We start from the raw sequence: 24,487 nt of genomic DNA, 5'->3' as shown, positions 1-24,487 counted from the left end.
TTTCTCATGAGTCACTTTCGTGCCCCAGGCAATGGCTCTCTGCTGAACAAACACGTTTGAAATACAGAACCAATATTTAACTATGATATACTTTTGGCTTCTGCGCTACTTGCATCGATCACTGGAGGATTTGTATGACACAGCAGAATGCTGTGGACACTGCACCTTGCTCAGTCGCCTGCTCAGCGAATGCTCTGTTTTCCCAAATACGACCCCGGTTCAGAAGCAGATGGGGGGGGGGAAATGTTCTTTATTAATCACTTTGACCATTGTCGGGCTTAAGATTTGCGTTGCAGGAGCTGGTTCGGGCTTCCTGCTGGGTTCCCATGCTCTGCGTTTCCTGTGCACATCAGTGAGCTGAGCTGAGCTGAGATGAGCTGAGCTGATCCTTCTTTCTTCCACTTCTCTGCAGACACCCACAGCCAGGTGACTGAACACCCCGGTGAGTCACAATAAAGCTTGTATCTCAATCCCTCTGATACAAACAAACACGGGCCGATGCTCCCTCTTCCACAACAAATAAAGACAAGCTGATAAGACCCTCTTAGGGAGCTACTGTTACAATGATTTCCCGATAAGTGGAGGGTACCTTACAAATAGTGCAAGCGCAAGGCAGTGGCAAAAAGCAAGGATGAATGTAAAGACGCCAAAAAAAAAAATGAAGAGCAGCTACATATTTCCGTGTTTCACTGCTTCATGTAAAACCGGAGCACATGGTGCCTGCACCACTCATCTGTGATGGCTTTCTCTCACATTCTCGGTGACCCTCGCCCCTCTAGGTGTTGTGGGTCCAAAACCCTTAAGCCATAAATCCTATTAGTCAGGGATTCTCTGAAGCATTAAAAGTCATTTTCCCAGCTTTAATTGTTTGCATTATCACCAGCTACCTGATGATAGTGTACCTGGGAAAGCCGAGGCCTCTGCAGAGCCAGGGGGCTCTCTGAACACGGCAAAACTTTAAAATCAACATCAAACCAACATTTTTAATCGGGAAACAGTTGTATTGTAATGCCCAATAGGAAAAAAAAAAAAATATATATATATAGGTATATTTGTGCATTTTAAAGATATTTGACTTTAATTTTTTTCACATTTTCACAAAAGTTGATTTACCTTGGATTTATTTTTAATTTGTATGTGGAACTATTATTTTTATTTTATTTTCCTTTTTTTTTTTACGATAACACAAAACAAAATCTTTTGTTATCTCAAGATGAGGCTTTCAAGCATGACATAAAAAAAAACAACACTCAAAGCAGGCCAAACAGGAAGATGATTTTAACTGAAATGTGCTGATGTGAATATTTAGTATTTCAGGAGAAACAGTGACCCTAACAGCACTCTTAAAAACGGTTTCATGTCCATGTCATTATTTAATACATTTAATCAAGCAAGTCACTGTAGTTTGGAACTTTCCTCATTTCATTCCATCCTTTGAAAGACAATCACAGAATATTTCAGTAAATGTTTTTACTACACAGTGACAAAGTTATATCTTCTGTATTAGTTTTAAAATTTGGGAAAATGATGACACTTAACATATAAATTAACATCTCGTGTTTTGTTCCAGCTAAGCACATCTCACTACTTCTAAGATCAGGAAAACAAGGAGCCATTTTTACCAGATATATGATCACATTCATTGTGCAAATGAAACAGGTGTGCTCTGCAGTACGTCAGTTTTTATGTTGCAAAAAACGCAGTGCAAAGTTACAATACAGTAATCGGTGACTGATACTCCTCAGTTTTTCTTGGATGAAATTTGTTCCTTATAAATTTGCAATCCAGGAAATCAGAAAGAAGAAATCGGTTTCCACATTAAAACGGACATTAATTTATTAAAATGGGGAAAAAAAATTGGGTTTATTTTTTTGGTTTGTAATAAAACTTTTGCTTGAGTTAAGAAAAAAATGAATTCACCCAAATATGAGCACTATATGAAATGTGTGTGTACTTTTGCCACCTTTGCATATTTGCTTCCAGATCAGAAGTTAATTCCATAAGCTGTTGAACGAAAGCATGCGGCTGAAGCCGCGGCAGAGTTGCTGCCACCTTGGACTCATGTGCTCCTGCAGATTGAAAATGGCAGGGCCGGCCTGGGAGACGGAAGTTCAGACCCCTCGGTCGGAGGTCGTGTCACTCTCTGTGGCGAGGGGAATCCAATGTTTCAATCATGACCGACACTATGTGCTGTTTCACACGCCTGTTATAATGGAACGGGAAGAGGCATTGTGCAGAACAAAGACACAATATATATGGAAGCAGAAGACGACAGAGACAAGAGCACAATATAAAACACAGAGATTAAGCGTTGCAGTATACTGTGGGCATGGATTTGCTGTCTTTTTTCGTCGGATATTTCTGTGCTCGTGTCAGCTGAACCCGCAGTCCTGCAGTGGCTGACACATGCTGCCTCCGAGAGCAATGCCCTCTTTTATCTCTGCTGCTTTTGCACAGCTGATGCTCACTGATGAAATAGACTCACAGGTTCATAAGACAAAATTTCTCAGCTCGGCCAGCAAGGAGGGATTATTCTTTACATGTGGGTGTTAGAGATCAGCAAACGCCAGATATCACTATAATGCACAACCCAGGTTTACAGCAGGCTTGACTGATTGAGTCCAAAATAATGGTCGTAACTATATTTCTGCATTACCTTTGAACGGACATCTCCTGTAGGCTCGAACACAATATATTGCTGAACTTCCACGGAGCCACGGGGCAAAAGCTTGGTATGGCTGGATCTTTTTGTTGGTGAGAGCGTTTTGTTTGGTGCCAGGCAGAGCAATCCAGCCTGCCCACGGGTCATCAGAGGAGAGAGGAGTTTTGATTATGATCATTATTAGGTAAATAAGATGTCAACAAGGTGTTTCCTTGACACTTCACCGAGCAAAAGGAGGAAGGTGCAGAAATGAACGCCCCCTTCTCAATGGGCCCTCTAATCTCCCCTTTCATGTGGCTTCTTGTCTGAAGGGCTTGGGCTTCGGCTGCCATGTGCTGGTCTGCCTGGGCCTGGCACTTCTTACTTGCAGGTGGGGTGAGTATCCTGGCAAGCATGTGTTTATAAAACCCACTTGTTTGGGCACAATACTTGAACTAACTTCTTTTGAGTGAACAGTGTGAATCTGTGCAAAGCCTTTTCCCAAAGTCCTTTAGAAGGCGACGGCCCATTGAGAGTAGAGAAGGAGGGATTACCTTGCTCGACAGTGGTGCATTTCCGAGAGAGCTGATTAGCTCTGCATTCATTGTTAAATCGAGCAAAGGAAGGCCCTAGAGGAGTGAAAGGATCCAAATAGGTGGGCCCAGAAATAAAACAGCCACAGGAAGCCTTGCACAGGCAACCCAAAGTTTTCCCAACATTTCTTTCCCCCCACTCCCGAGGAAGGGCGGTGTGAAAAAGGAGATTAGCATACAAAATTAGAGGCGGGCTGATTTTTAAGGGCAACTTGCCTCATGCCCTCCACCCCCAAGGCCCTACTCTGTCTGGACAAAGTTAATTAAACTAGTATTAAACAGTGAAGAAATTTCCAAGCGCTCAGGAGTTAGGGAGGCTCTTTGAGGATTACCAATGATGAGGGAGAGAACGGGAGGTATTTGTTGAGGCGAAATTGAGAAAGGCACGATAGAGGAGCACGCTGAAAAGTCTTCTGTGCTCGTTGGTCTGCTGAGTATGCTAACCCCAGTGGGAGCAATGTGAAGAGTGAGGCTGTGTTTACTCCAAACAACAAGGTATTACTGTCACAAAGAGGTTGTCAAAGAAGGATAGGCATTGATACACAAGCCAAGGATTTATTGTTATACTTTAATAGAAAACAAACCGCGTGGGCAACTATCAATATAGCAAAACTAGGGAAACGCCGTGCAATAAATTAACAATGTACAGTACAAAGTGCTTCATTTTATGTACAATTAAATACATCAAGAGGGCAGCAAAGATCAAGGTGGACCAAACAATGGGAGAGCGTGATGTGCCTGAAACTGTCAGAATGGGTTGTAATATAAATCAGAACCTATTGATTTTGGACAGTTAATGATGCCATCAGTCAGATCATTCATCCAACTGTGAAGGTTTAACCCCAAAATGTTTGTGTATGCATGAAAATAAATAAATTATGTCGGTACATATTGAATTAAAAAAAAAAAAAAACTTCAAATGCCCAGAAGCTTCTTAGAAAAAAAAAATTTAAAGTTGTAAAAAGTATAAAAAATATACCTTAAATACTTTTATACCAAAAATACTACAAAGTTGTAAAAAAAAAGAGAAAAAAAGAAAGTTTTGTCTCCTCCAATCTGTGGCTTTGCACACGCCTCACTGTCATTTACTTAGAGTATAAAAGGAACAAAATGACTTGGCATCACACGTTTTGAGAAGGTCTGTAGAAAATACACACTAGCTGAACGCGCACAGAGGCGCTGGGTGCGGACGGGAGCTGCAGCAGTGGAAACGTGACGTGATGAAGAAGCTCAGTGCTTCTTCCTCAGTCTGAGGTTTTTCCGCCGGCTGCTGGCGCTCTCATTCCTTCCCCTCTGTCCTCCTTTCTTGACACAAAAGTACTTGGTCACTGTCTTTCTGCACTGCTCACACTTCACCGCGCAGCACCAATGGAATTTACAATTACAGCTGGACACCATCTCGGCCTTGCGCTCCTCCACAGCCAGTCCACACTCTCCGCAGAGCCTCTTGCAGCTCCGTTTCTCCCATTTGCTCAGGTTCTTGCCCTTCTTGAGGCACTCGCGCCCCTCTGTGCCCGGGAGGCCCAGGGTGCGATTCTCCAGGCAGTAATCGGGGGAGTCCTCGAGATGGACCAGCTCCTTGCGAGAGATGGAGCTGAAGGTCTCTGCGATGGCTCCCCGGCTCGCCGCGCTGTTGCCCGCCCCTCGCAACAGATCTACTTTCAGAGCCCGGTGGTACTTCTCCTTCAAGTAGTTCCCCACCTCCCTGAACTCTGGCAGCTGCAGCCAGCAGGTCTGAGTCGTGCAGCTTCCCGACACCCCGTGGCATTTGCACGTCCTCTGCATGGTCCCCTTCACAGCCTGCGGACACAGAATGGGGGACATTGATGGTTTAGATGTGCTGAAGATGATCACGCACTGAAGACAGTGGAGTGGAACTGCTGCCGGGCCTTGGTGTCGCCGCCAATAAATGCTCACGCAATCGTCCAGGCGTTCTCGTGTTGTTTCACTGAATGCGAGCCTGTGTGCATACATTTTAACAACTGTTTATATAGAAGTCATTCAAATAGCAGGCTCCTTTGAAATCGAAATGCCATTAGATGACAGTATCTATGTATCTTCTTAGCATCTAGGAACGATGTACTGTGAGAAGGTGGGCCTCCACTGGAGGTTACTTGAAAGCATTTTACCATTTTGAGGGAAATTCTTCTTTTTTTTCTTTTTTTTCATGCAGAAAAAGAAGGACTGTTTAGGAGTAAAGCGGATTCTATTTTTGCAACAATTGTAAGAGGACAAAAAAGTGAGATAGCATGGCAAGTATGCGTAAAATAACCATTGAGTTTTGATTGACGCGTCGTCAAATTAAGGTATTGTATTGTCAATGTTTTCCAGTTAGTTTAAAAAAAAGGGGATGAATAGGATGAAAAGGAGAAACGATAGCTTCAAGGTTCCATTGCAGAGCTTTTTTGTTGCCCTCAGTGTTTTTTCCTGACTTTACCCGACACAAAACAGCTGTCGTTTGAAAGAGGGACTTTCCTTGTCGCGAGGAGGGGATGAACCTTCTGTTGAGGTGAGGCTGAATCAAAGTTTTCACAATGAGACTTATTGTCCCACCCAGTCTAACTAGGAGTATTTATTTAACATGTTCATTATCAACATGTTTTCTAGTGTGAGAAGACCCAATGGAGAGTCCCATTGAGCGGAAAAATAAAAAAGGAGTTTTCTCTCTCTTTCTATCCCCATTTTTTTCTGTTACAATGATGCTCCAGGTGCCATGGGGATCCCAAGGTCCAACCGGGGGGAGCAAAGGCACCATAAACAAAGAGCACTTCAGCTGCATGCCTGTGGTCCCCTCAGACACCCTCAGGGCCAAACAAAGACCAACATAAACGTGGGATCCTTATTGCAAGAATAAAACTAAACACTTATTTTAAAAAGCAGAATAATACAGAATGCTGTGCAATGTCTGGCTCCCCGGGATCTTTAATTAAGCTTGCACCAGTGATCCTGAGATTCTTGAGTTGAGGTATTGTCATAAGGAGCATTCAACACTGGTAAATAGGCCCTTCTGGTACACCGAACACACTGTTATTATTAGAGGCGAGTGGCACCTCACTTATAGCGACGTGAAAGAGATGCTTGGGTGGCACACTCAATGTAATTTGGAGCAGGAAAAAAAAAAAAAATGATTCAAAAGGTGCAATCAGTTGGAGGGCCATGAGAGGTTTGCAAAGTTTTACGTAAGTTGCCACCCAGTTCAAACACGGTCAGGTTCAAATAGAGATGGTGCCATCGCATATGGATACTGCGTGTCCTACTCGAAACTCATCTGCCATTTCCGAGGTGGGTGGCTTGGACAGATCGACAACACCGACTGTACCTTGCGTCCCGCTTCGTTATTATGGAGATTCATGGCCGCCCGTGCATCCTGCCCGGTCTCCAAGGCATCGACAAACTGCTTAGAGATGGCCTCTCCAAAGCCGACATTGTCACTGCAGCCACCCCAAAGCCAACCATGACCGCCTGAATGAAAAACAAAGTAAATCATGAACCGACTGCAGCCCTAACGCCTTCAAAAGAAAAATAAAATAAATAAATGAACGGTAATCTTTTCACTGACCTCGCTGTCCGTTCCTGCTGTCATCACAGCCACAGTTGTCAAAGTCTCCAAGACTGCAGTTCCTGGTTAAGGTGTACATCACGCCCGCGGAGCTGATGGCATGGACAAAGGCCGTCTCCCGATTTGCTGAAAGCAGAAACGCATATTAATAACAGTGTTGTTTGATCATATGAAATCACTTACTGGGAGTTTTGAATGTTGAACATAGTTTCACAACTTCCTCACAGAACCCGGAACTGTCAGTTCTGGGTTTCACATTTCTAATCCAAGTAGTTTGTTTGAAACTGTTGTGTAAACAATTAACAATTGCCCTTCTAATCTGCATCAGAAGGCATTTCTAAACACATTCTTTCTTTCTCCTTGCTTCTCTCAAGATATGGCGCTGATTCTATTCTACGTTTTGAAAAGGGATCTCCCCTTTTGTGTTTGACTTCCAGCGTCAGCGCTAAGTGAGGGAATACACCTCCTTCATGATACAGATAGCAAAATTAAAGAAAAACGGAGTGCAAAGACATCTTTGAAATATCTTTTGAGTTTTTATTCTGATATAGAATTGGGATGCGATCGAAAAAAAAACTTGGCTGCGTAGAGTTGTTAGAGCAGGCGTTAAGGCTGAAGGACTGGGGGCTTACCGCTGCGCAGGCTGCTGTGTGTGGACAGCTGCAGAGCTCTCTCGGGGCAGTTCCAGCGGTCCCATGCAAACTGGTATTTGCACTCTTCTATGCCACTCTGAGCTCCTGCTGCCACGCTGCTGGAGTAGATCAGATACGCCTACAGCAGCAACGATATGATGTTATATGACAACAATCACAATGGGATCGGTAGTAGAATAACTAGTAGTTGAACTAGCAGTAGAATAAGTCTACTGTGCATTATGCAATTTGGAATCTGTTGCATGCACTCAAGCTATTGCAACCTGAATTATACTACAAGCCAGTAAGTATGAAAAGCATGCTGGCACAGAATAAATGAAAGGTAAGATCGTCGGTTCTTCACTACGGCTGTACTTTAGAATTGCGAGCAGCCCCAAAACGGGTTCAACGAGTCTGATTAATGCAGGCAAATCCTAAATACATTTAACCAAGTATGAGAATACTTCAGACTATATCTGAGCTCGTTGATGATTGGCAAAGTCTCATCTTGCAAAATTGCCGTTGAAAACAAGCCTCAGCCTGCTTTTTGTCTTCCTCGGGTTGTGGGAAGTCTTTCGCTTGAGGTCTTTTTAAAGCAATGTTCACAGAGACATGAAATTACGCTGGAGGTTTGAAAATGTGGGAAAAAATGTTTTGGAGATACAGAGAGTACTCTGGTCAATTTCAGTGTGAGCTAACTCAAAATGACCGCCCACTTTATTTCAGCTTTAAACTGAGCACAAGAAGTTGTTGAGCTTCCTTAAAGCAGGGTGCTCCATCCTTGGCTTTCACCTGCCCCTCTATCGCTTGTTCAGACTGTGTGAATGATAATATAACTAATATGTCTCAAGTGGCCTTCAGGGAAATGGAGTACCACCTCTTTCACAGGGGCCTGGCTCGCTAATGATGACCACCCACTACAGCTAGGGCTGCCCTTGCCTCTTAACACATTCAACCCGGGAATACACAGAGCCTCTGAATAAGGTCAAGTGTACAGAGGGGGGAGAAAAATCACAAAAGCCAAAGAATATCACTGTCATTGTGGCGTGCAAACAGGTACTGGAGCTTGTACATACACTCGGGGTAAGATAACACAAAGAGCATGCTTTCTATCACTCTCTTTCTTTGGGGAGAAAAGATCAAAAGAAAATTGGCTTACCTTGGGTCCAGTCATCAGGAAATTATTCACTGACCTGGAAAAGGAGACAGCTTATTCGCTCAAGGAAGCTCAGTGTCCTTTGCAAATTCCTCCGCTAACATCTCTCATTAGTGCACCCTGTAACATGTTAAACTGTGACACCGGCAGTCGTACAATCGCCAGTGGAAGATACTGCTTGGTTTATTGAAAGATTTGAATTGATGCACTCCACCTTAATGTCTTCATCATTAAAAAAATAGATTAGTGCCCCCAACATAATGCTGTTGGATATACACTTACATGCCTTTGTTGACTTTCAAATAAGTCATCATGACTACTATCGTAAAAGTGAATAAGCCTTGGATAAATGTTTTAAATAACAGTTAAAATATGCAGGCCTTTCCTTTCATGTGAAAACCACTGGTGCAGTTCGGCACTACTAAAGAGTATGAACACAGCAGGCAAAACAAATATTATAACGTCCACAGGGCCGCAGTAACTCTCGGCTTGTTTTTAAGCCAGGTTTCGAACTAGGGTTCCCCACACTCAAGGTCAAGACTTAACCCATGCACTTTAAATCAAATTTAAATCAAATCAAATCTCTAATTAGAAAGGAATAAGTAGACAGCTTGGACTTTTTAGGTTGTTTGCAAAAAAAATCAAGTCTTTGGTGTTAGTAATGCCCCTGTAGTGACGCATCTAGTTACTAAGGATCTGACAACAAATGAGAGAAGATAGGAATGTTCCACGGGGAGGGAAAAAAAAGAAAGTTTCTTATTTTCTATTAAAAGTGTCTTACCAGCAGCAGTAGGATCTCATGTGAGTCAGCAGAATGAAGACGTAATAGAGAGCCTCCCAGTGCATGAACATCCTGACAGGTGAGCGTCTCTGCACGCTGCGTAACGGCGGACGAGCAGAACTGAGGGACTTCACCAAGAAGGGCTTCCAGCATTCAAGGAGGGGGCTCTGAAATGGAGCTGCTCTGGTCCCAACAAGAGATTATCTGCTTAATTAAAGATTTTCCCCCGTCTTGCTCTCCTGGCCAATCAGAAGTATTGCACCGAGGAGAGAGTGAAATGATCAAAAGGGCACCCTGGGCCTTCAGGGCCGGACAAGGCTGGGTTCCCTGCCTCCATTCAGCGGCAAGGGAAGATCTGTTTAATCCCACAGGGAAAATGTAACACTGATCCCTCACTGAGGAGGAACGTTTATCTAATAGATTTCTAACAGATGATTGTCGGGGATCAGGGGGACGATGGCTTAATTGTTGATGTGATGGGACGATAAAATGATTCAGTGTGTCGTTGGGGAGATGAATCATGATTTAGGTGTGATTTAATCAGTACCTTGAAACTTGAAGACTGATACTCATCAGCTGTTAATCCCTCACGCAATGGGGTGAACCACTCTTACTGAATACGTCAAATCGAAACATACAATCTACATTTTAAATTTTGATAATTTTGTTTATGAAATGGGGATTCCAAGATCAAATGGAAAAAAATAGATGTTTCTTTTTTCTTTTTTTTAAAAGGAAATAAAACCAGGTTCCAACCCGTAATCTACAAATTAATTTTCATTATCTCCTTTTATTGAAACATGTCAAAAGGATGGTTGTAATTTATTTAACTATTTGAGGAATTTAGCAGCAAACATGTCTGCCAGTGATGATCTCCAGAAAATAAAGGGAGGATTGGGCCATTGATCAGATTGCTATAGGACATTTGCATGACTAATCCAGACTGGATGAAGGGTTATTCCTCAGTAACCTTGTCTGACCTCTGGGTCCCTTTCCTTTGCCACAGGCAGGCCTTTTGCAATCTTCTTGTGTGCAAATTAGGATTAGAGGGAAAGAGTGATTTGCACGGGGGACTTCTGAGGGATGTTTTTGGATTAAGGTTTAAAGAGAAATGACAAGTGAGAGGGGACAAAATCAGGGACCGTCCTGTTGTTTCAGTTTTTCTGGAGTTACACAAAGCGATTCCCAAAACAGCAGTTGAATCTAAAATCCGCTGAAGCGAGGCAAGTCAATCAATCACATGCAACAAATGTAGGGAATATATTGAGATATATTTGGTTCTTGACAGTTGTTTGCGATCCAAATTAAAGAAAATATATGTAGTGAATAGTTGAAGCTTGAGCTTTGTAACTAAATGGCATAAAGACATTGTTAAAAACGTGTCTAACAAATTTTATTTTTATACTTTCTTTATTTTCTTTTATTATAGTTTCATGTAAAGTTTTACCAGGAGTAAAGTACGCTGGGATAATATTCCCTAAAATAGCTCCTCGATATACTGTATATCAGATTCTGCCAAAGCATCTTTAACCTCTACACAAGTGCAAGACACTCTTACCCAAAGACGCTGCAGGTCGGATCCTATTTATGGTGTGTCCTGAAAAGCACTTTATAAAACCAATGCATTATTATTTTATTATCATTATGCTGCTGACCACCACGTGGGATATAATGTGCTTGTATTGATTTATACTTCCAGCAATTTTATTGTAAATTACTTATTCCTGACCCAAGGGAACCGAACATTCTTGGATTTGCATTGTTTAATCACTGAATGGCAATAAATAAATGTTAGTCCAGGTCTGCCTGTCTGCCCATCTATCTATGAAAGTGGTATTATTGACGCAGCAGCAGACACTTAATCTTTTTAAACATGTTGACATTTACTTATATGTTTTATGTGTACACTTGCATGTTTCGTCTGAAACTTTTAAAATGCACTACTGCCTGTCTTGGCCAGGACTGTTGACTTTCCTGGTTAAATAAAGGTTAAAGAAAGAAAAAATAAAGTTGCATAAGATTGCAGGCAGCTGACCAGTGACCAGTGTCCGTGCTGTCACACTGAGGTGTTGCATGCCCCAGAAGGGATGGCCTGACAGTCAGCAGCCAATGGACACAGGGCTGATGTCACTGTCAGGGCGACAGAGAAGTGGTACCACTGACAGAACATGAGGACCGGGCTAGAGCTGGCCGCTGCATGCAGAGGCAAAGGTTTCCTGCAAAAAAAACCACAAAAACAAAAGAAAAACAAATCTACATGCAACAATCAAATCACATTTCCTGTGTCCATACAGGATAAAGAGGATAATGCCCTCTGTGTTTAGTGATCCCGTGCTCTTCCAACAGAGGGGGCAAGTGCAAAGATGACTCAGAGGGTTGAATTTGCTTAATTGCAAACTAAGGTTTCTATATCCAGCAATGAATGGCATTTATCTTTTCACCTTCCTACCGTTGAGCAACATTTGTAAAGGCAGGTCGCAGATAGTCAACATGATCGAAACTTGTGCTGCAGGAGTCTTGTATTTATCTTCAAACCACATCTGCACATAATGTAAAAAAACTAAAATGTGTCGTCGGTGTCACAAGCGCAGTTGTCTAACAGTGTGAGATGTGAGTGAGACAAAGCAAGCCAGGCATGCACAGCAGAGGAAGATCCCCATCGGCATGTAGGCCGGAGACAAAGCATCGGGTACAAGATGTCAAACACTTGTCGGGCGCCTGTTTTCTGATGGCTTGTAAAACGTGTGTGGATTCCTACATTTTGAAAGCTTCGCAACGTCAGCGGGAAGATGAAGATAAACACATTCTGAGATGCAGGACTCTGACATCACACCGTAAATGCTTGCACGTGAAGATTTTAACAATCCACAATGAATAACTAGGAGGTTTTTTTTGTTTTTTTTTAAAGAAAATAAGTGTGCTGTGAAGTTCTCTTCTACACAAACTTAAAGGATGAAACAAGTTTTAGTGCAATACTAGGAGTGTAAAAAGGAAAGTTAAGGTATTATTTGGCTATGGATCCAAACAGCTGCTCGTAATGTCCTATCATTTGGGTGTGATTTGTGAAAAAAAGTAGAAGCGTGATGTTTTTAGTAATTAAAATCGGGGTAACAATGAAATAGAAGAAGAAAACATGATTCGCTTCATAGAAACACAAAGCTTTAAAACTTTATTAAAGCATCCATTAACCCACATTTCATCGTTCTACTCAGTTCCAGCTCTTGCGGGTGTGCGGAGCCGAGTCAGGCCAACTTACGCTCAGCAACTCGCCGCATTTGCATGTTTTTGAAACTGAAAGAGGGTCACCTAGAGAAGAACAATGTACACGTGCAGACTCGACACAGAGGCTGGACTTGAACACGCAACATACGAGCTATGAGTCAAGAGCACCAACCACTAAACCACCATGCACATGTTTTGCCCCTGTGCCACACAGCAACAATTCAACGCCAACATATCACGGCTATAGATCAGTGACTTAAAGTTCCAGTAAGTCATTTCTCTACAAATAACAAAACAAAAACAAACCTGTTGTGATCATAGTTTTTATTCAGTATATGAAGGAGTATTACAGAATTTCAACAAAAAAAAAAAAAAAAAAAAAAAAAACAGGCAAACATACTTTGTCACATGTAGAAAATTTGGTTCATTTACGGTACGTACAATACATACAAAAACATTCTTTGAAAAAAATGTGCCTTTCTTCTTTTTTCTTTTCTTTTTTTTTAACACTGTAGAAAAATTTTGCTCTGTAAAAGAGGAATCGTGACAAATATTACAACCGTGTCATTAAAGATGTCCAAACAAGCATGGATCTTGTTTTAGAGCCAAGTATTGGTTTGGTTACACAAAAGTTAGACCACGGTAACCCATTTTGACTTAGAAATGAGGGATTTCGGTTTCTCAAGTGTCCCTTGACAAACAACCAATTCCACAGAACTCAAGCCCTAACTTGAACTTTTAAATTTTCGGAAGCAGGTGTGAAACCCTCATAAGGCATTTGGGCAAAAAACTCCTGACATATGTTTTCAATAACAGCACACCGCACAAAAAGGTAAATGCGCCTCCTTCACGTAGCTCGGAGGCCTTATCTGAAGGGAGGCAAAGATCTTGTATTACTTGCATTCAAAGGATTACAAAATAAATACAAGCTCTTTTTAGATCAAGAGTGAAAAGTCTGGATTCGTGTTGAGAGTCCAGAGGCACCTACATGAAGAGGGTTAATGAAGAAATTGGAGGGTAGCTTCACATGTCATCCAGAGGCGTAATTTGCCGAGACCGCTTCAGTCTCATTACGAGTCCCTTGAGCAGGTAAGACGGTGGGTTCAAAGTGTTACGAGTACAACGAATTTGAACTGTGTGACCAATCGGGAGAATTTAATAGAGGACTGTCTAAATATATGCCTGAACACAGCAGTCCACGGAGAGTTAAGACTAACAGCTTATCAAAAAAAAAAGAAAAGGGGGGAACTTAAGTTTGAAATGAATTACTTAAAGCTTAAGATAAAGCTCCACCTCTTCAGAAATCAACAAAATTAAAGCACAACTGAGCGCCTTCAGTTTTTTCCTGCAGAGAAACCTCACTATAAGGGCTCCAATAAACCTCAAAACATGCCAAAAAAAACTATTAATAAATAGCAAATTAATAAATACAAGATACAGTAAATGATTCTGAAATTACTGCTTTTGCACACTTGCTCACACAGACCTGCTTTTATTTTATTTTTATTTTTTTTTTGTCTCGACGCACCTGAAGAAGGCTTTCATTCTCCTCACACGCATTGAAAAGGCTGTGCTTGCACATGTAGTTAATTTGCTACCTGCCACTAATAGTCGATAAAGACACTTCAGAATTTAGGAGACCCATACATTTTACACAAAGGCCTAGAACACTTTAAAGCCAATATTAGTTCCAAGAAGACGGTTTTAACTTATTATCAGAAAACCTTGCAATCGCCACCCTGCCAGTGAAATGCTGCCATGCCTGCCCCCCACCCCCCCCTTCTGTCTTCACTCGACATGTCGAATCAGCTGCCCTGATGCGGCCGCGTGACTCAGCCACTTTTATAACTGCCGTCACCAGTTCGCTTAACTCGAGCCCCGATCGTATCCTTTGATACCCTTTTGGGGTCTGTGGCCAAACCCATAAAGCACATGAGATCAATGAAGGCAGTGGTGAGATTGAGCTTGCATCCAAACTCGCTGGTGGCGTAGTCGAAGGGAAACGTGTGATGGTAGTTGTGGAAGCCTTCCCCTAAAAAAAAACAAAAAAGAAAGAGGCAGTTTAAAAAAAAAAATGAAAAAAAAAACATAACGTGCATGAGAATTTAACCCTTTAGCAAGCCCGTTTTTCAGGATTCTGCTCGAACATGAAACACCCACATTTAGAAGAGTATATCCCTGAAACCACATGTTGCCCCTTATAAGCAGCTCCCTGAAGCTTTCACTAAATGATACAACTATACATTTTTATCTTATTTCCATTTCATTTACACACCAGTCATTTTCATTATGCCTTCTCTTGGATAAAAAGTCTTTTTTTTTTTTTTTATAAAGCACAATAACTAAAATGGGAAAACATGCTGAAATGACTGGAATTTCTAAAAAGGAGGAATAGAAGCTTAAAATAAAAAAAATGAAAAAAAAGCAAAACTGCATAGAGAAGAGATAAAATTGTCAAAATTGCTAAAATGTCCTTCCTGTGGCCGTAAGACTCTAACTCCTCCCTGTAAATAGTGTTTGCGGTGTTCTGAGTCATTTCATCCTTCCTGTGTTTCTATCAGTCATGGTTAAGTCTTGTACATAGACATTCAAAAAGATTTAATAAATTTTTATCCAGTCTTGTTTGATATTCAACTTTCCTTCTATTCATTCTGTGTGGAACCACGCTGAAAGTAATTTCTTCTGGGATTAATAAGGAATTTCTATTCTAAAATGTCAAAATCATGTGACAAATGCTGGAAAAGAAGGATGAAGCCGCTGAAATCGGCTACAAAAACAGCTGAAAGTGTCAAGGAATGTTTACCATCGCTAATAAATCGCAATAGAAAATTCAGAAACGCAACATAAGATCAAGTTTTTTTTGATGCAGTTCAAGACTACCATGTATATATGAAACTTCAGAAGCCGCGTTCGCCTCGTTTTGGAGGTTAAATTTGTTTCGTGGCTCCAGATAAATTTGATTTGGTGGAAAATCCCCCAAAAAGGGCTCTTTTGGTCATAAAGGTCGTCCGGGGCAGAACTTTCCATTTGCAGTCACCTGAGAAAGATTCCAACGATAATGAAACCCGGTAACTCCGTACAGCTGTTGGTAAGCGGGTGATCAGTAATTTAATTTGGTCCAAAGTTCAAGGAGACCTTTTTATGTTTTCAAAACCCTTCAGGGTGGCTGTCATGTGGGGTCATTTACAAGCTGCAAAATCTCGACTTGCCCATTTGAAACGCACTGAATCTCACACAGTAATGCGTAAAAAAGATTCAATAAAAATCTTGGTATGACAAGAATCTGATGCAGCTAAAACTCGAGAAGTGCGTCGCAAAATGAAAAGAAACCGACACAACCGAGTGAAAATGCTTATTGTTACTTTTATCTGTTCCCCTCAGTGTAGCTGGGACACCATGGCTGAGCCGTTTGCACTGCGAGGGTCAGTCCGACGACCGGTCACTCATTACATCAGTTACTTGATGGTGAAATGGTGGCGGACGCGTCTCGTTAATCAGATGAGGCCCCCTTTTTTGGTAACCGTGCAGTAAAACAGCATAACACCTTGCGTTTGTTGAAAGCAATGTAAATGGAGGCGAAAAGATCAAATGTAGGACATTTCTGAAAGTCAGTTGTTTTGTTCCAGCCGATCGCGGTGGACGTGAGCCACATCGTCTCCTTCAATCATTGTCAGGCAATAAAGAATAAACCACTGGATTTTGTGCTGAAGTTCACTGAGAGCTTCAGGAGAGAATTACACACGATGTCGCCGCTCCACTCTCAGTGTTGTTGAGTGACAAAACTGGAAAAGCAGAAAATCCAAGAATATTTCGAGACTTATTAGGAGAAATAATGTTAGGATAATACTGTTACTCGAGTTTAATGATGTATCTATGGACCTTCTATTATTAGAACTCAGTTGATACAGAGCAAAGCAAAAATAAAAAAAAAATTAAAACTCCATGTTTTGTGCATGATTTGGAAAGGAGCATTTCTTGACACGACGTGAAAAGACCTCGTGAAACACGTTACAAAGTCAGAGAGACGAACACTGACGCATTTCAGCGCTCAGACTGGATCAGTCGGGACAAAATGACCCACAGTCACTGGATCTTCACAGTGCACCAAGGCAATACAAAGACCCCATTGTGGCTGACGTAACAAGACAAAGAGTTACAAAATACATAAAGACAGAAATTACACAACAGATTCTTACCGTCACGCTACACTGTGAAGCATAAGGCAACAACCAGAACCGACCGTGAACGGCGAATCCTTACCTGCGGCGCTGAAAGCCACCAGCGGGTTCTCCCTGGGGTTTATCGACTCGTCGTAAGGCCTGTTGCCCCATATGTGTGCGGCACTGTTGACCAGCCAGGTGGCGTTAAGCACCACCGTGTATCTCAGTAGTCCGGGTACGAAGTATCCCACCGACAAGGATTCACCCCAGAAGTACCAGGGCACCAGCATCGGCACAAGGAAGCAGAAGATCACCACGGACAGCTTGTAATGCCTGGAACACCAGAGGGAACAGCGTCTCACACAGAGTCACACTGAAAACGACAGTAATTCAGTCAAGAGTTGAATTTAAAGGTACATGAAGACATATTAATAAACGTTAGAGGTTATCTCGTTACTTTAATGTGTAAAGCAATTCAACATCAGTTTTTCATCTCCTCTGGTCGCAGGTACTATTTCTGACTATCACAAACAGAGTGGGAGTTACCGTTACCAGAAGGACACCAAACCCAAGATAGGAGTGGGAAAGTTAGTAGAACAGAACACGATATGGGCTGCTTGGCCTTTATTGTGAAATGAATGTTGTCTTCCTGTAAGTGCCATATTTTGAGTCTGTTTGCGACACTGTGTGCTAATTACGAGTGTTTCATGGGTTTCAGTGCAGATGAGTGTGATGTGTGATTTCTACGCTCGGCTGCATTCAGTAGGACATGGGGAAACTTCATGGCTGAGAGTCTCTTTGACAGATGAGAACATGACTTGATTGTTACCACTGTGTAGACCTGAGTCATTTGCAGTATGTTTAAAACAGGACTTCCTTCCCCATCCAGCAGACTGGATGTCAGGTTAGCCCTGACAGAAGTTCCCAGGGTGTTTACACAGCACCTACCCACGCTTGACATTTGAATAGAGGGCGACAAAACATTTTCTTTATTTTTCTTTTTTTCTGCAACATGGCTCCCTTAAAGTTATGATTTCAGAACCATTACACTATTCCACCTTCACAGAAGCAATATTTCTAACACAACAACATGCAGCTGCTTCCATGAAACATGATTACTGTGCAGCAGCGATGAAACACTGGAACTCGCAAGTCCAGTACTGCTCAGTCAATAGCCCATAGTGACAGCAGCTGATTACATACTGTCTCCTGTTATGGTTGTTTAGTCTGCGCTGTTGGTGTCTTTCACCCACACCCCACACCCTCCACCCTCCCCACCCCCCTGTCACTGTATGGCTTTCTCACCGTCTCTGGAACATGACCACTGCGTCTGCCTTCAGGTCTGACAGCTCCAGCTTGCGCCCCTTCTCAATGACGTCGGGGTGTTTGCGAACCAGCAGCCACCCGATGTGGGCGAAGAAGAAGCCCCGCGTGGCGTTGTGGGGGTCCGCGTCCGTCTCGGAGAACTTGTGGTGCACGCGGTGGTCCCTCGCCCACTCAAATATGTCATTCTGCAGACATAAAAACAAACACAGACAGGGGAGATTAGATCAGGCACTTATAGATATGCAGAGACGCTGCAGATCATCAGATTAAGGTCAGATACCATGTGGCAGGGAAACAGCAAACGTATAGATAGATTACACATTTTCACTAACATCACCGTTACTTAGAAATACGTGCCATTGCAAGTTTAATCCTGATTAAAATGTTGTCAGAAGTGAATGTATTTATCACTAGGCATTGGGATGGCTCTCACAGCTATAATACATTGTATTGGGTAACATTAACCAACTTCCTCATAGAAGAAAATAGAACTTGCATATGCACACACTGTTGGCACGTGTTTGTGTTGTTGTCTCCTTCACCTGAAACGCCATCGAGTTGGCAAGGGCGAGGAAGACTCGCAGCGGGTGGGAAGCCTTATAGGATCTGTGGCTCCATAGTCTGTGTGCCCCGGCGGTCACACCGAGAGCACTGATGAGGTAGCACACTGCAGCTGGGAGAAAGAGAGGTGGAGAGGATTGGTATCTTACAGGAAACTGTCAACACTCTATTGGACAACTACCCCCCCACCCCCACACCCCCCACCCCCGGGGAGCAGAGTCACTGGGACGCCATGTTCTTTTCATAAGACTCTTTTATGTTGGGTTTGGAAAGTCATCTATACAGGGAGACGGGACAGTGGGAGCGCTGCAGGTCGGCCCTCACACTTTTGTTGTTCTAAAACTGCTGAATGCATTTCTATGTGGAGCCCAGACAAAACTGCCCGGGGTCTGAGCACCGGGGGCTTCTGATTGGCAAAGAGCATTCTGTTGTGGTTGTCACGCTGCTCACAATGGGATGCCTATCGGAGTGGTGATTGTGCTTTGTCTTCCCAAGTGAAATAATATGCAGCCCGGCATGGCGAGGAGAGGGGAAAATTATGCAACGCCAGAGGGGAAAACAAAGTTCAAATTGTTCAGAAGTTTGAGTCATGCCTCTGTAGTCTACATATACAGGGGCAATAACTCTAATTATTCAGCGCACCGTTTGACTGCTGCCACTTAAATTCAAATCCTGCAACACATTACAACATGTTCCAATAGTTTACAATCAGCCAAAGGTTAGTGCTCTTAAAGAAAAAAAAAAAAAAAAAAAAGCCGCCATGCAGGTGTGCAGGCTTGTCAGCACTTGCAAGCACAGTTTCTCTACGTATAACTGAATCGTTCTCTTGAAAAAAAAAACTGCTGAGTAAAAACTAATTTCGGAACACTCATACGGTGAAATGCAGCATTAACATGATGTAATACGAGCTGGGTCTGCATGGGAAGTGTTTGGCTTCAACAACCAGTCTGATAACTGCATGCAGCTGGTCTAGAGACATTTATCGTGACAAGCCCTGTTATGCAAAGTCACCCTTTACAAAGCTATGGAACAGGGTTGGCTGAAACGGCGCACAATCACAGGAAATTACAGACAATGTGAGGTATGTTCAAACGAGCAAACTTGGAAAGTGTTAAGAGTCTCCATTGAAGGTTTTCGAATCAATCATGGAGTGTTTGGAGGCCAGCGGTACTGCTTCTCCGGTTACAAACAGAAGTTCACAATAATAACATCATATCACTGTGCCGGGAGTAACTTGAAATAACTCAAAGAACCGGCGAAGTCGGCTCCATCAGAAAAATGAAAGCTTCAAGCTCAGATGAGCTCGGAGACCGTCTTAAGTTCTGCACCAATAGACTTCAGGCTCAGCCCATCCCCTCAAGCTTCCAAGGGATTAGAGCTGGGATAAAGTTTTGAAGCAGTTAAAATATGGACTCGAACCACAACGAGAGGCTGCAATGTGGCCTAAAATGGTCTTTTTTTGTGTGCGTGTTTGTAAAGCCTCAAAAGTGACAGCAGTGGGGAGATGGTTTCAACACAGTGATGACCTGGAAGTGATAAACAAGATTATTATTATCAGGACTGACAAAGACAGGCCCCTGCGTGTAGGAGAAGTGCTCACTTCTGCCATTCGGATGAATTAGGTACTAACCAGCCATGGTACTGAAAACTAATTTTAACAGGACTTATATTTAGCGAGAACTCGAGTTGTAACGGGTTCTGATTGCACATCTGTGTTCGTGACTCACGCCAAAATTAAAGAACAGTAAATAGTGTGAGTGTGTGTGTGTGTGTGTGTGGGGGGGGGGGGGGGGGGGGATTACAGGGATACAAGTGACTCATTTCCCCAACATTATTCCCACAGGCATGACCCCTCTGGCAGTGTGTCCTGTAGTAAGCAGCGATCACACCACATCAGCACATTCTGTTCTCTGACTGTGGCCTGCAGGAAGAGAAAAACCAGGAGGAAAAAAAAAAAAAAAAAAAAAAAAAAAAAGCGTCGCATTTGCTCCCAGTTATACTGAATACTCACTCCATGCAAGAGTCAGGCGCGATGCGGAGGGAAGGAGGATGAATCCGTACAGCGCCCCGCCGTGTAGGAGGGACATCAGGAGGATATTTCTCCACACGAATATCCTCGGCGGCTTCTTCCCTTCTTTCTCTCTGTAGGTGTCGTCAAAAACATCCTCCACAGTCGACGTCTCTGTCATGGCATCTCCGTTCTGCTGCTTGACGGCGTGATGGTTCCTCGTTTCTGTTTGGGTCATTTTCTTTCCTCCTTTTGATTCTTTTTCTTCTCTCTCTCTCGCCTTGTGAGGATCTCTGTAACAGATCGGTGAGAAACGGAGAGGTGTTGCTCAGAGAACTGCGCACAGCAGGATGCAGACCGAGAGAGGAAGGTACGGCGGCTGGCTGTGCTCATGCACTCTCTCTCTCTCTCTCTCTCTCTCTCTCTCTCTCTCTCTCTCTCTCTATCCCTCTCTTGCGCGCAAAGATCCGAATAAAGCCTGCAGATGTGCCACTCGTCTCTGCACTGTCAGGGTTTTTTTTTTTCTTCTTCTTCTTCTTCTTCTTCTTCTTCTTCTTCTTCTTCTTCTTCTTTTCTCTGTCCGTCCGCTTCACTTCTGCTGGCTCATTTTAAATATAACTGGCGCTGTACAAGCGTGTCATTTCCTTACCGCCCCCTTATTATCCCAGTGATGTAAGAACGATTTGGCGCCCATGTGCGCAGCGTGCGCGCGACCTTCAGCGGAGGGGGAAGTCGTCTTCCTCTCTCCAGCGAGATCATGAGAGCAACTCATTTCATGTTCATATCGACCACTTTATTCCTCTTTTTTTTTTTTTTTTTCCCCCCATCACTGTTACAAATAAAAACCGTTATTGTGCGTTTTACATTTTTTTCTGTACTGTGGCATTTACCTGTTTCAGTCTAGTTTCCTTTTTAAAAGTGCCATTGTAACTTTTAAAAACACAGGAGATCTTCCAATGCACAATATTGAGCAACACTGATTGAATCAGGGTTCAAAGTTGCCCACCTTGAGCCCATCTCAACTGCACACACTCATATTCACACCTATAGGCAATTTATGGTTACCGATTAACCTCATATGCACGTTTTTGAATTGCAAACAAGGCCCGCATTAGTATTCGAACCCCATGACCTTCTCACTGTGTGAGACAAGAGCACGAACCACTGCTGCACCACGAGGCCACACCTTGATCCTGCTGGGGGAAATTAGGTTCCCGCTGAAGAAAACTTCTAAAGAACAAATACAGATCAGCCCTATGTTGTGTTAGACTCTGAAAATAGCATTTCCTTTTACCCAAATAATTTAAGTCAAAGGCATGAACTTATTATCAGGATTGATCATTGTGCAAACATTTGAATTGTGTTCAAACATGTTCTTGCATAAACATGACTTTGGGGAGCAGGAATTGTTCAACACTGGCCGTGCTTCACTGTTTGTGAAAGTGGATGTGGACACAGGCCTTTCTGTGCCAAGTCTATGTTCTGTCTGTGTCTGCGTGACTTGTCTGATTTCATTTTCCAAAAATGTTTTCGAAGCTAATTCTTGGCCCTAAATTAGGTGGTGCTATCACATAAGTTATGTGACTGTCTGGGACTGTCTGTCTTTGTTTGCCCTGCGATGCACCGGCGACCTGTTCAAAGTGCAGCCTGCCTTCATTAACATCAGCTGGGATCAGCTCCAGTCCCCCCTGTGACCCCGAGTAGGGTAAAAGGTGGCGAAAATGATGAACGGGTGAAGTGCAGTTGTCTTGCATGTTACATTTATGGTGCCCTCATTACATATTTTACATTGTGTTCTACGGAAACTGAACCCAGCTACCCCACATTCAGTTTCAAGACATATAGGCCAATGTGGCATTGAAGCAGTTGGTTTAAAATGTGAACTTTTCACATCTTTTATTAGTCAGAACTTTAAAGTTTGTTCAATGACGGTATAATTCATGTGACGAACACAGTTTAATAAACACTATAGGTGTGTGTGCGTCTCTACCACAAGTACGGTTATTATTACTTTCATACCTTTCCTCAAATACAGGAACTAAAACCTCACAAGCGTCTGTACTTTCACTTCTACAATTTACAAGTGCACACAATAGTGTCCTTTAAGTACAATTTTTTAAACCGTGTAATTCTCTTACAATCATAGGGGCTATTGAATATGTGCCAAATAAGTTTAGACTTTTACAAGAAATCCTGCTATATATAAGTAAATGGATTAACCACGATGTCTTGTTTTACTTTATTGCCTGAACAATATGCTTTGAAGGTAGATAAAGTGCAGGTAAAGTGATTTGGACATTGTTGACGCACAGTTTGAGCTGGGTTACTTATCATCACAGATTATCATCATTTATATGACTGTTTTCCCCGAGCATTTCTCAATATTATAATTGACTGATAAGCAGGCTACTTGATGGTTAGCACACAACCCTTTGCCTATATAAAGTACTGTTGAGTTTTGCTGCGTCAGCATCTTTGCATGTAACATTTTTTAAAAGAAAAAACAGAAGAAAAAAAAACCTATTTCAAATCCCAAATTCGACCGTCATCCAATTGAGCTTCATAATATCATTTAAACGGAATCTTATTTTCACACGCTTCACTGGTTTAATTTGTTTCAACGGGATTGAGTCTTGAATGTTGCAGTTCTAATAGATTGAATACATCATATTATGAGTCTGTGAATTTAGCATGAAAAATCTGATGCAACAGTGACTCCTGAATATATTTATCGCATAATATACATTTTTTTTAAACAGATTTTATTGATTCAAATCACTGAAATGGCTTCTTACCCTGGTTGGACTTTAAAGTTGAGCCCTCTGCACTGAGATGAAGAGGGAGAGGAGATGCTACTGATGCTTTTATCAAGTTACTCGAGTACTCTTATTGGTTACCTTGGGGTTGTTTTAAAACAACCACTGAGGAGATAGATGCCACTGGCTCTGGGTGGCCTATTGGCTGGGAGCTCAAATAAGGTTTACCTTGCTTTTTTTTTTCCATGCTCTTATCCACAACTGTTACCTAATCTTCTTTTCAAACAGCACCTTTATCTTAATGTCACTTCTTAATTAAATATTGCAAGAGTTTGCAAACAAGGGTCAGCTCATCTGACATCATGATGTCACCCACAAACGACGGGTTTATCACAGGTCAATCTAAAAATGAGCATGCATCATGAGTGTGACATTTACTTCCTATTGCGTGACAGTATTTGCCCACAACTGGAAGTTCAGTGGATTTTTATTTTTTTTTTAATCTGTTTTATCAGCTTTCAGATAACGTATTTGACATGGAAGTTTACTGTGGTTAAAGGATTTTCTTGGAGGTAATTTACAGAGCAGTTTGTTGCATGAAACACACAAAAAGTCTTATTAAAACTGAAAAAAGTTATGCAAGTCAAGAGAAAAGATGTGATTGTCATATGTAACAGACAGCGTTTCACTCTGCAGTTGGGGCTCATATTTGTTGAAGAAGTGCAAAGTGAGCATTTTATTGACGTATAGTACTCTGACAATGATGTCTTTCTTATAACCCAGAATATTGATATTTTTCCATTTGAGCGTCATCGCTGAAGGGATGGAGGAAAGTTTTCCTCGACATGGTGTGTAAGCTCTCATGAAGGAAGGCAACCTGTCTGGAACAAATCACTGTACACTCATAACATCATGAACTTTAGTTAACCGAAATGCACGATATGACTCATCATGGCACGACGACAGACGTTCATGGCCAATACGTTCGAGGATGGGTTGGTTTTATGTTGTAATGGCGCCTCCTACTGGACAAACAATGTCAGGTGAATGGCAAGTGTGGGCCTCAGCAGCAGAGAGGAAATGAGGCAAAAT

The 24,487-nt window shown here is 42.3% G+C and overlaps 2 protein-coding genes across 3 annotated transcripts; both read right to left on the bottom strand.

Annotated features, from left to right (window-relative positions):
• Positions 1-3,775: 3,775 nt before the first annotated feature.
• wnt8b (wingless-type MMTV integration site family, member 8b) lies at positions 3,776-7,903 on the bottom strand. Its single transcript, XM_080482301.1, has 4 exons — positions 7,426-7,903; positions 6,794-6,919; positions 6,554-6,696; positions 3,776-5,034 (listed from the first exon to the last, which is right to left on the bottom strand). The coding sequence occupies exons 2-4, from the start codon at positions 6,870-6,872 to the stop codon at positions 4,465-4,467; spliced, it is 792 nt and encodes a 263-aa protein (XP_080338427.1). The 5' UTR covers positions 6,873-6,919; positions 7,426-7,903; the 3' UTR covers positions 3,776-4,464.
• A 4,991-nt stretch (positions 7,904-12,894) lies between these two features.
• On the bottom strand, positions 12,895-23,586 carry scdb (stearoyl-CoA desaturase b). 2 transcript variants are annotated; one of them, XM_080481490.1, is made up of 6 exons: positions 23,435-23,586; positions 20,643-20,932; positions 18,613-18,743; positions 18,050-18,255; positions 16,845-17,077; positions 12,895-14,616 (listed from the first exon to the last, which is right to left on the bottom strand). In XM_080481490.1, the coding sequence occupies exons 2-6, from the start codon at positions 20,875-20,877 to the stop codon at positions 14,417-14,419; spliced, it is 1,005 nt and encodes a 334-aa protein (XP_080337616.1). In that variant the 5' UTR covers positions 20,878-20,932; positions 23,435-23,586; the 3' UTR covers positions 12,895-14,416. The 2 variants fall into 2 exon arrangements, with proteins under 2 accessions (XP_080337616.1, XP_080337615.1); XM_080481489.1 differs by lacking the exon at positions 23,435-23,586 and having other exon boundaries at positions 20,643-21,285.
• Between the last annotated feature and the right edge of the window lie 901 nt (positions 23,587-24,487).

The sequence above is a fragment of the Lipophrys pholis genome, assembly GCF_963383615.2.
Source record: "Lipophrys pholis genome assembly, chromosome: 15".
NCBI classification, from domain to species: Eukaryota; Metazoa; Chordata; class Actinopteri; order Blenniiformes; family Blenniidae; genus Lipophrys; species Lipophrys pholis.
This window is presented reverse-complemented; position numbering and strand designations above follow the sequence as displayed.

Excerpts from the sequence above, each read along its gene's own strand:
- wnt8b (XM_080482301.1), bottom strand. The coding sequence starts at position 6,872 with ATGTACACCTTAACCAGGAACTGCAGTCTTGGAGACTTTGACAACTGT. Across the intron at positions 6,697-6,793 it reads CAGCAGGAACGGACAGCGAG|GCGGTCATGGTTGGCTTTGG; the intron begins GTCAGTGAAAAG and ends TTTTTCATTCAG. Across the intron at positions 5,035-6,553 it reads ATAACGAAGCGGGACGCAAG|GCTGTGAAGGGGACCATGCA; the intron begins GTACAGTCGGTG and ends CTGTGTCCGCAG.
- scdb (XM_080481490.1), bottom strand. The coding sequence starts at position 20,877 with ATGACCCAAACAGAAACGAGGAACCATCACGCCGTCAAGCAGCAGAAC. Across the intron at positions 18,744-20,642 it reads GCGCCTGACTCTTGCATGGA|CTGCAGTGTGCTACCTCATC; the intron begins GTGAGTATTCAG and ends TCTTTCTCCCAG. Across the intron at positions 14,617-16,844 it reads GGTGGCTTTCAGCGCCGCAG|GGGAAGGCTTCCACAACTAC; the intron begins GTAAGGATTCGC and ends GTTTTTTTTTAG.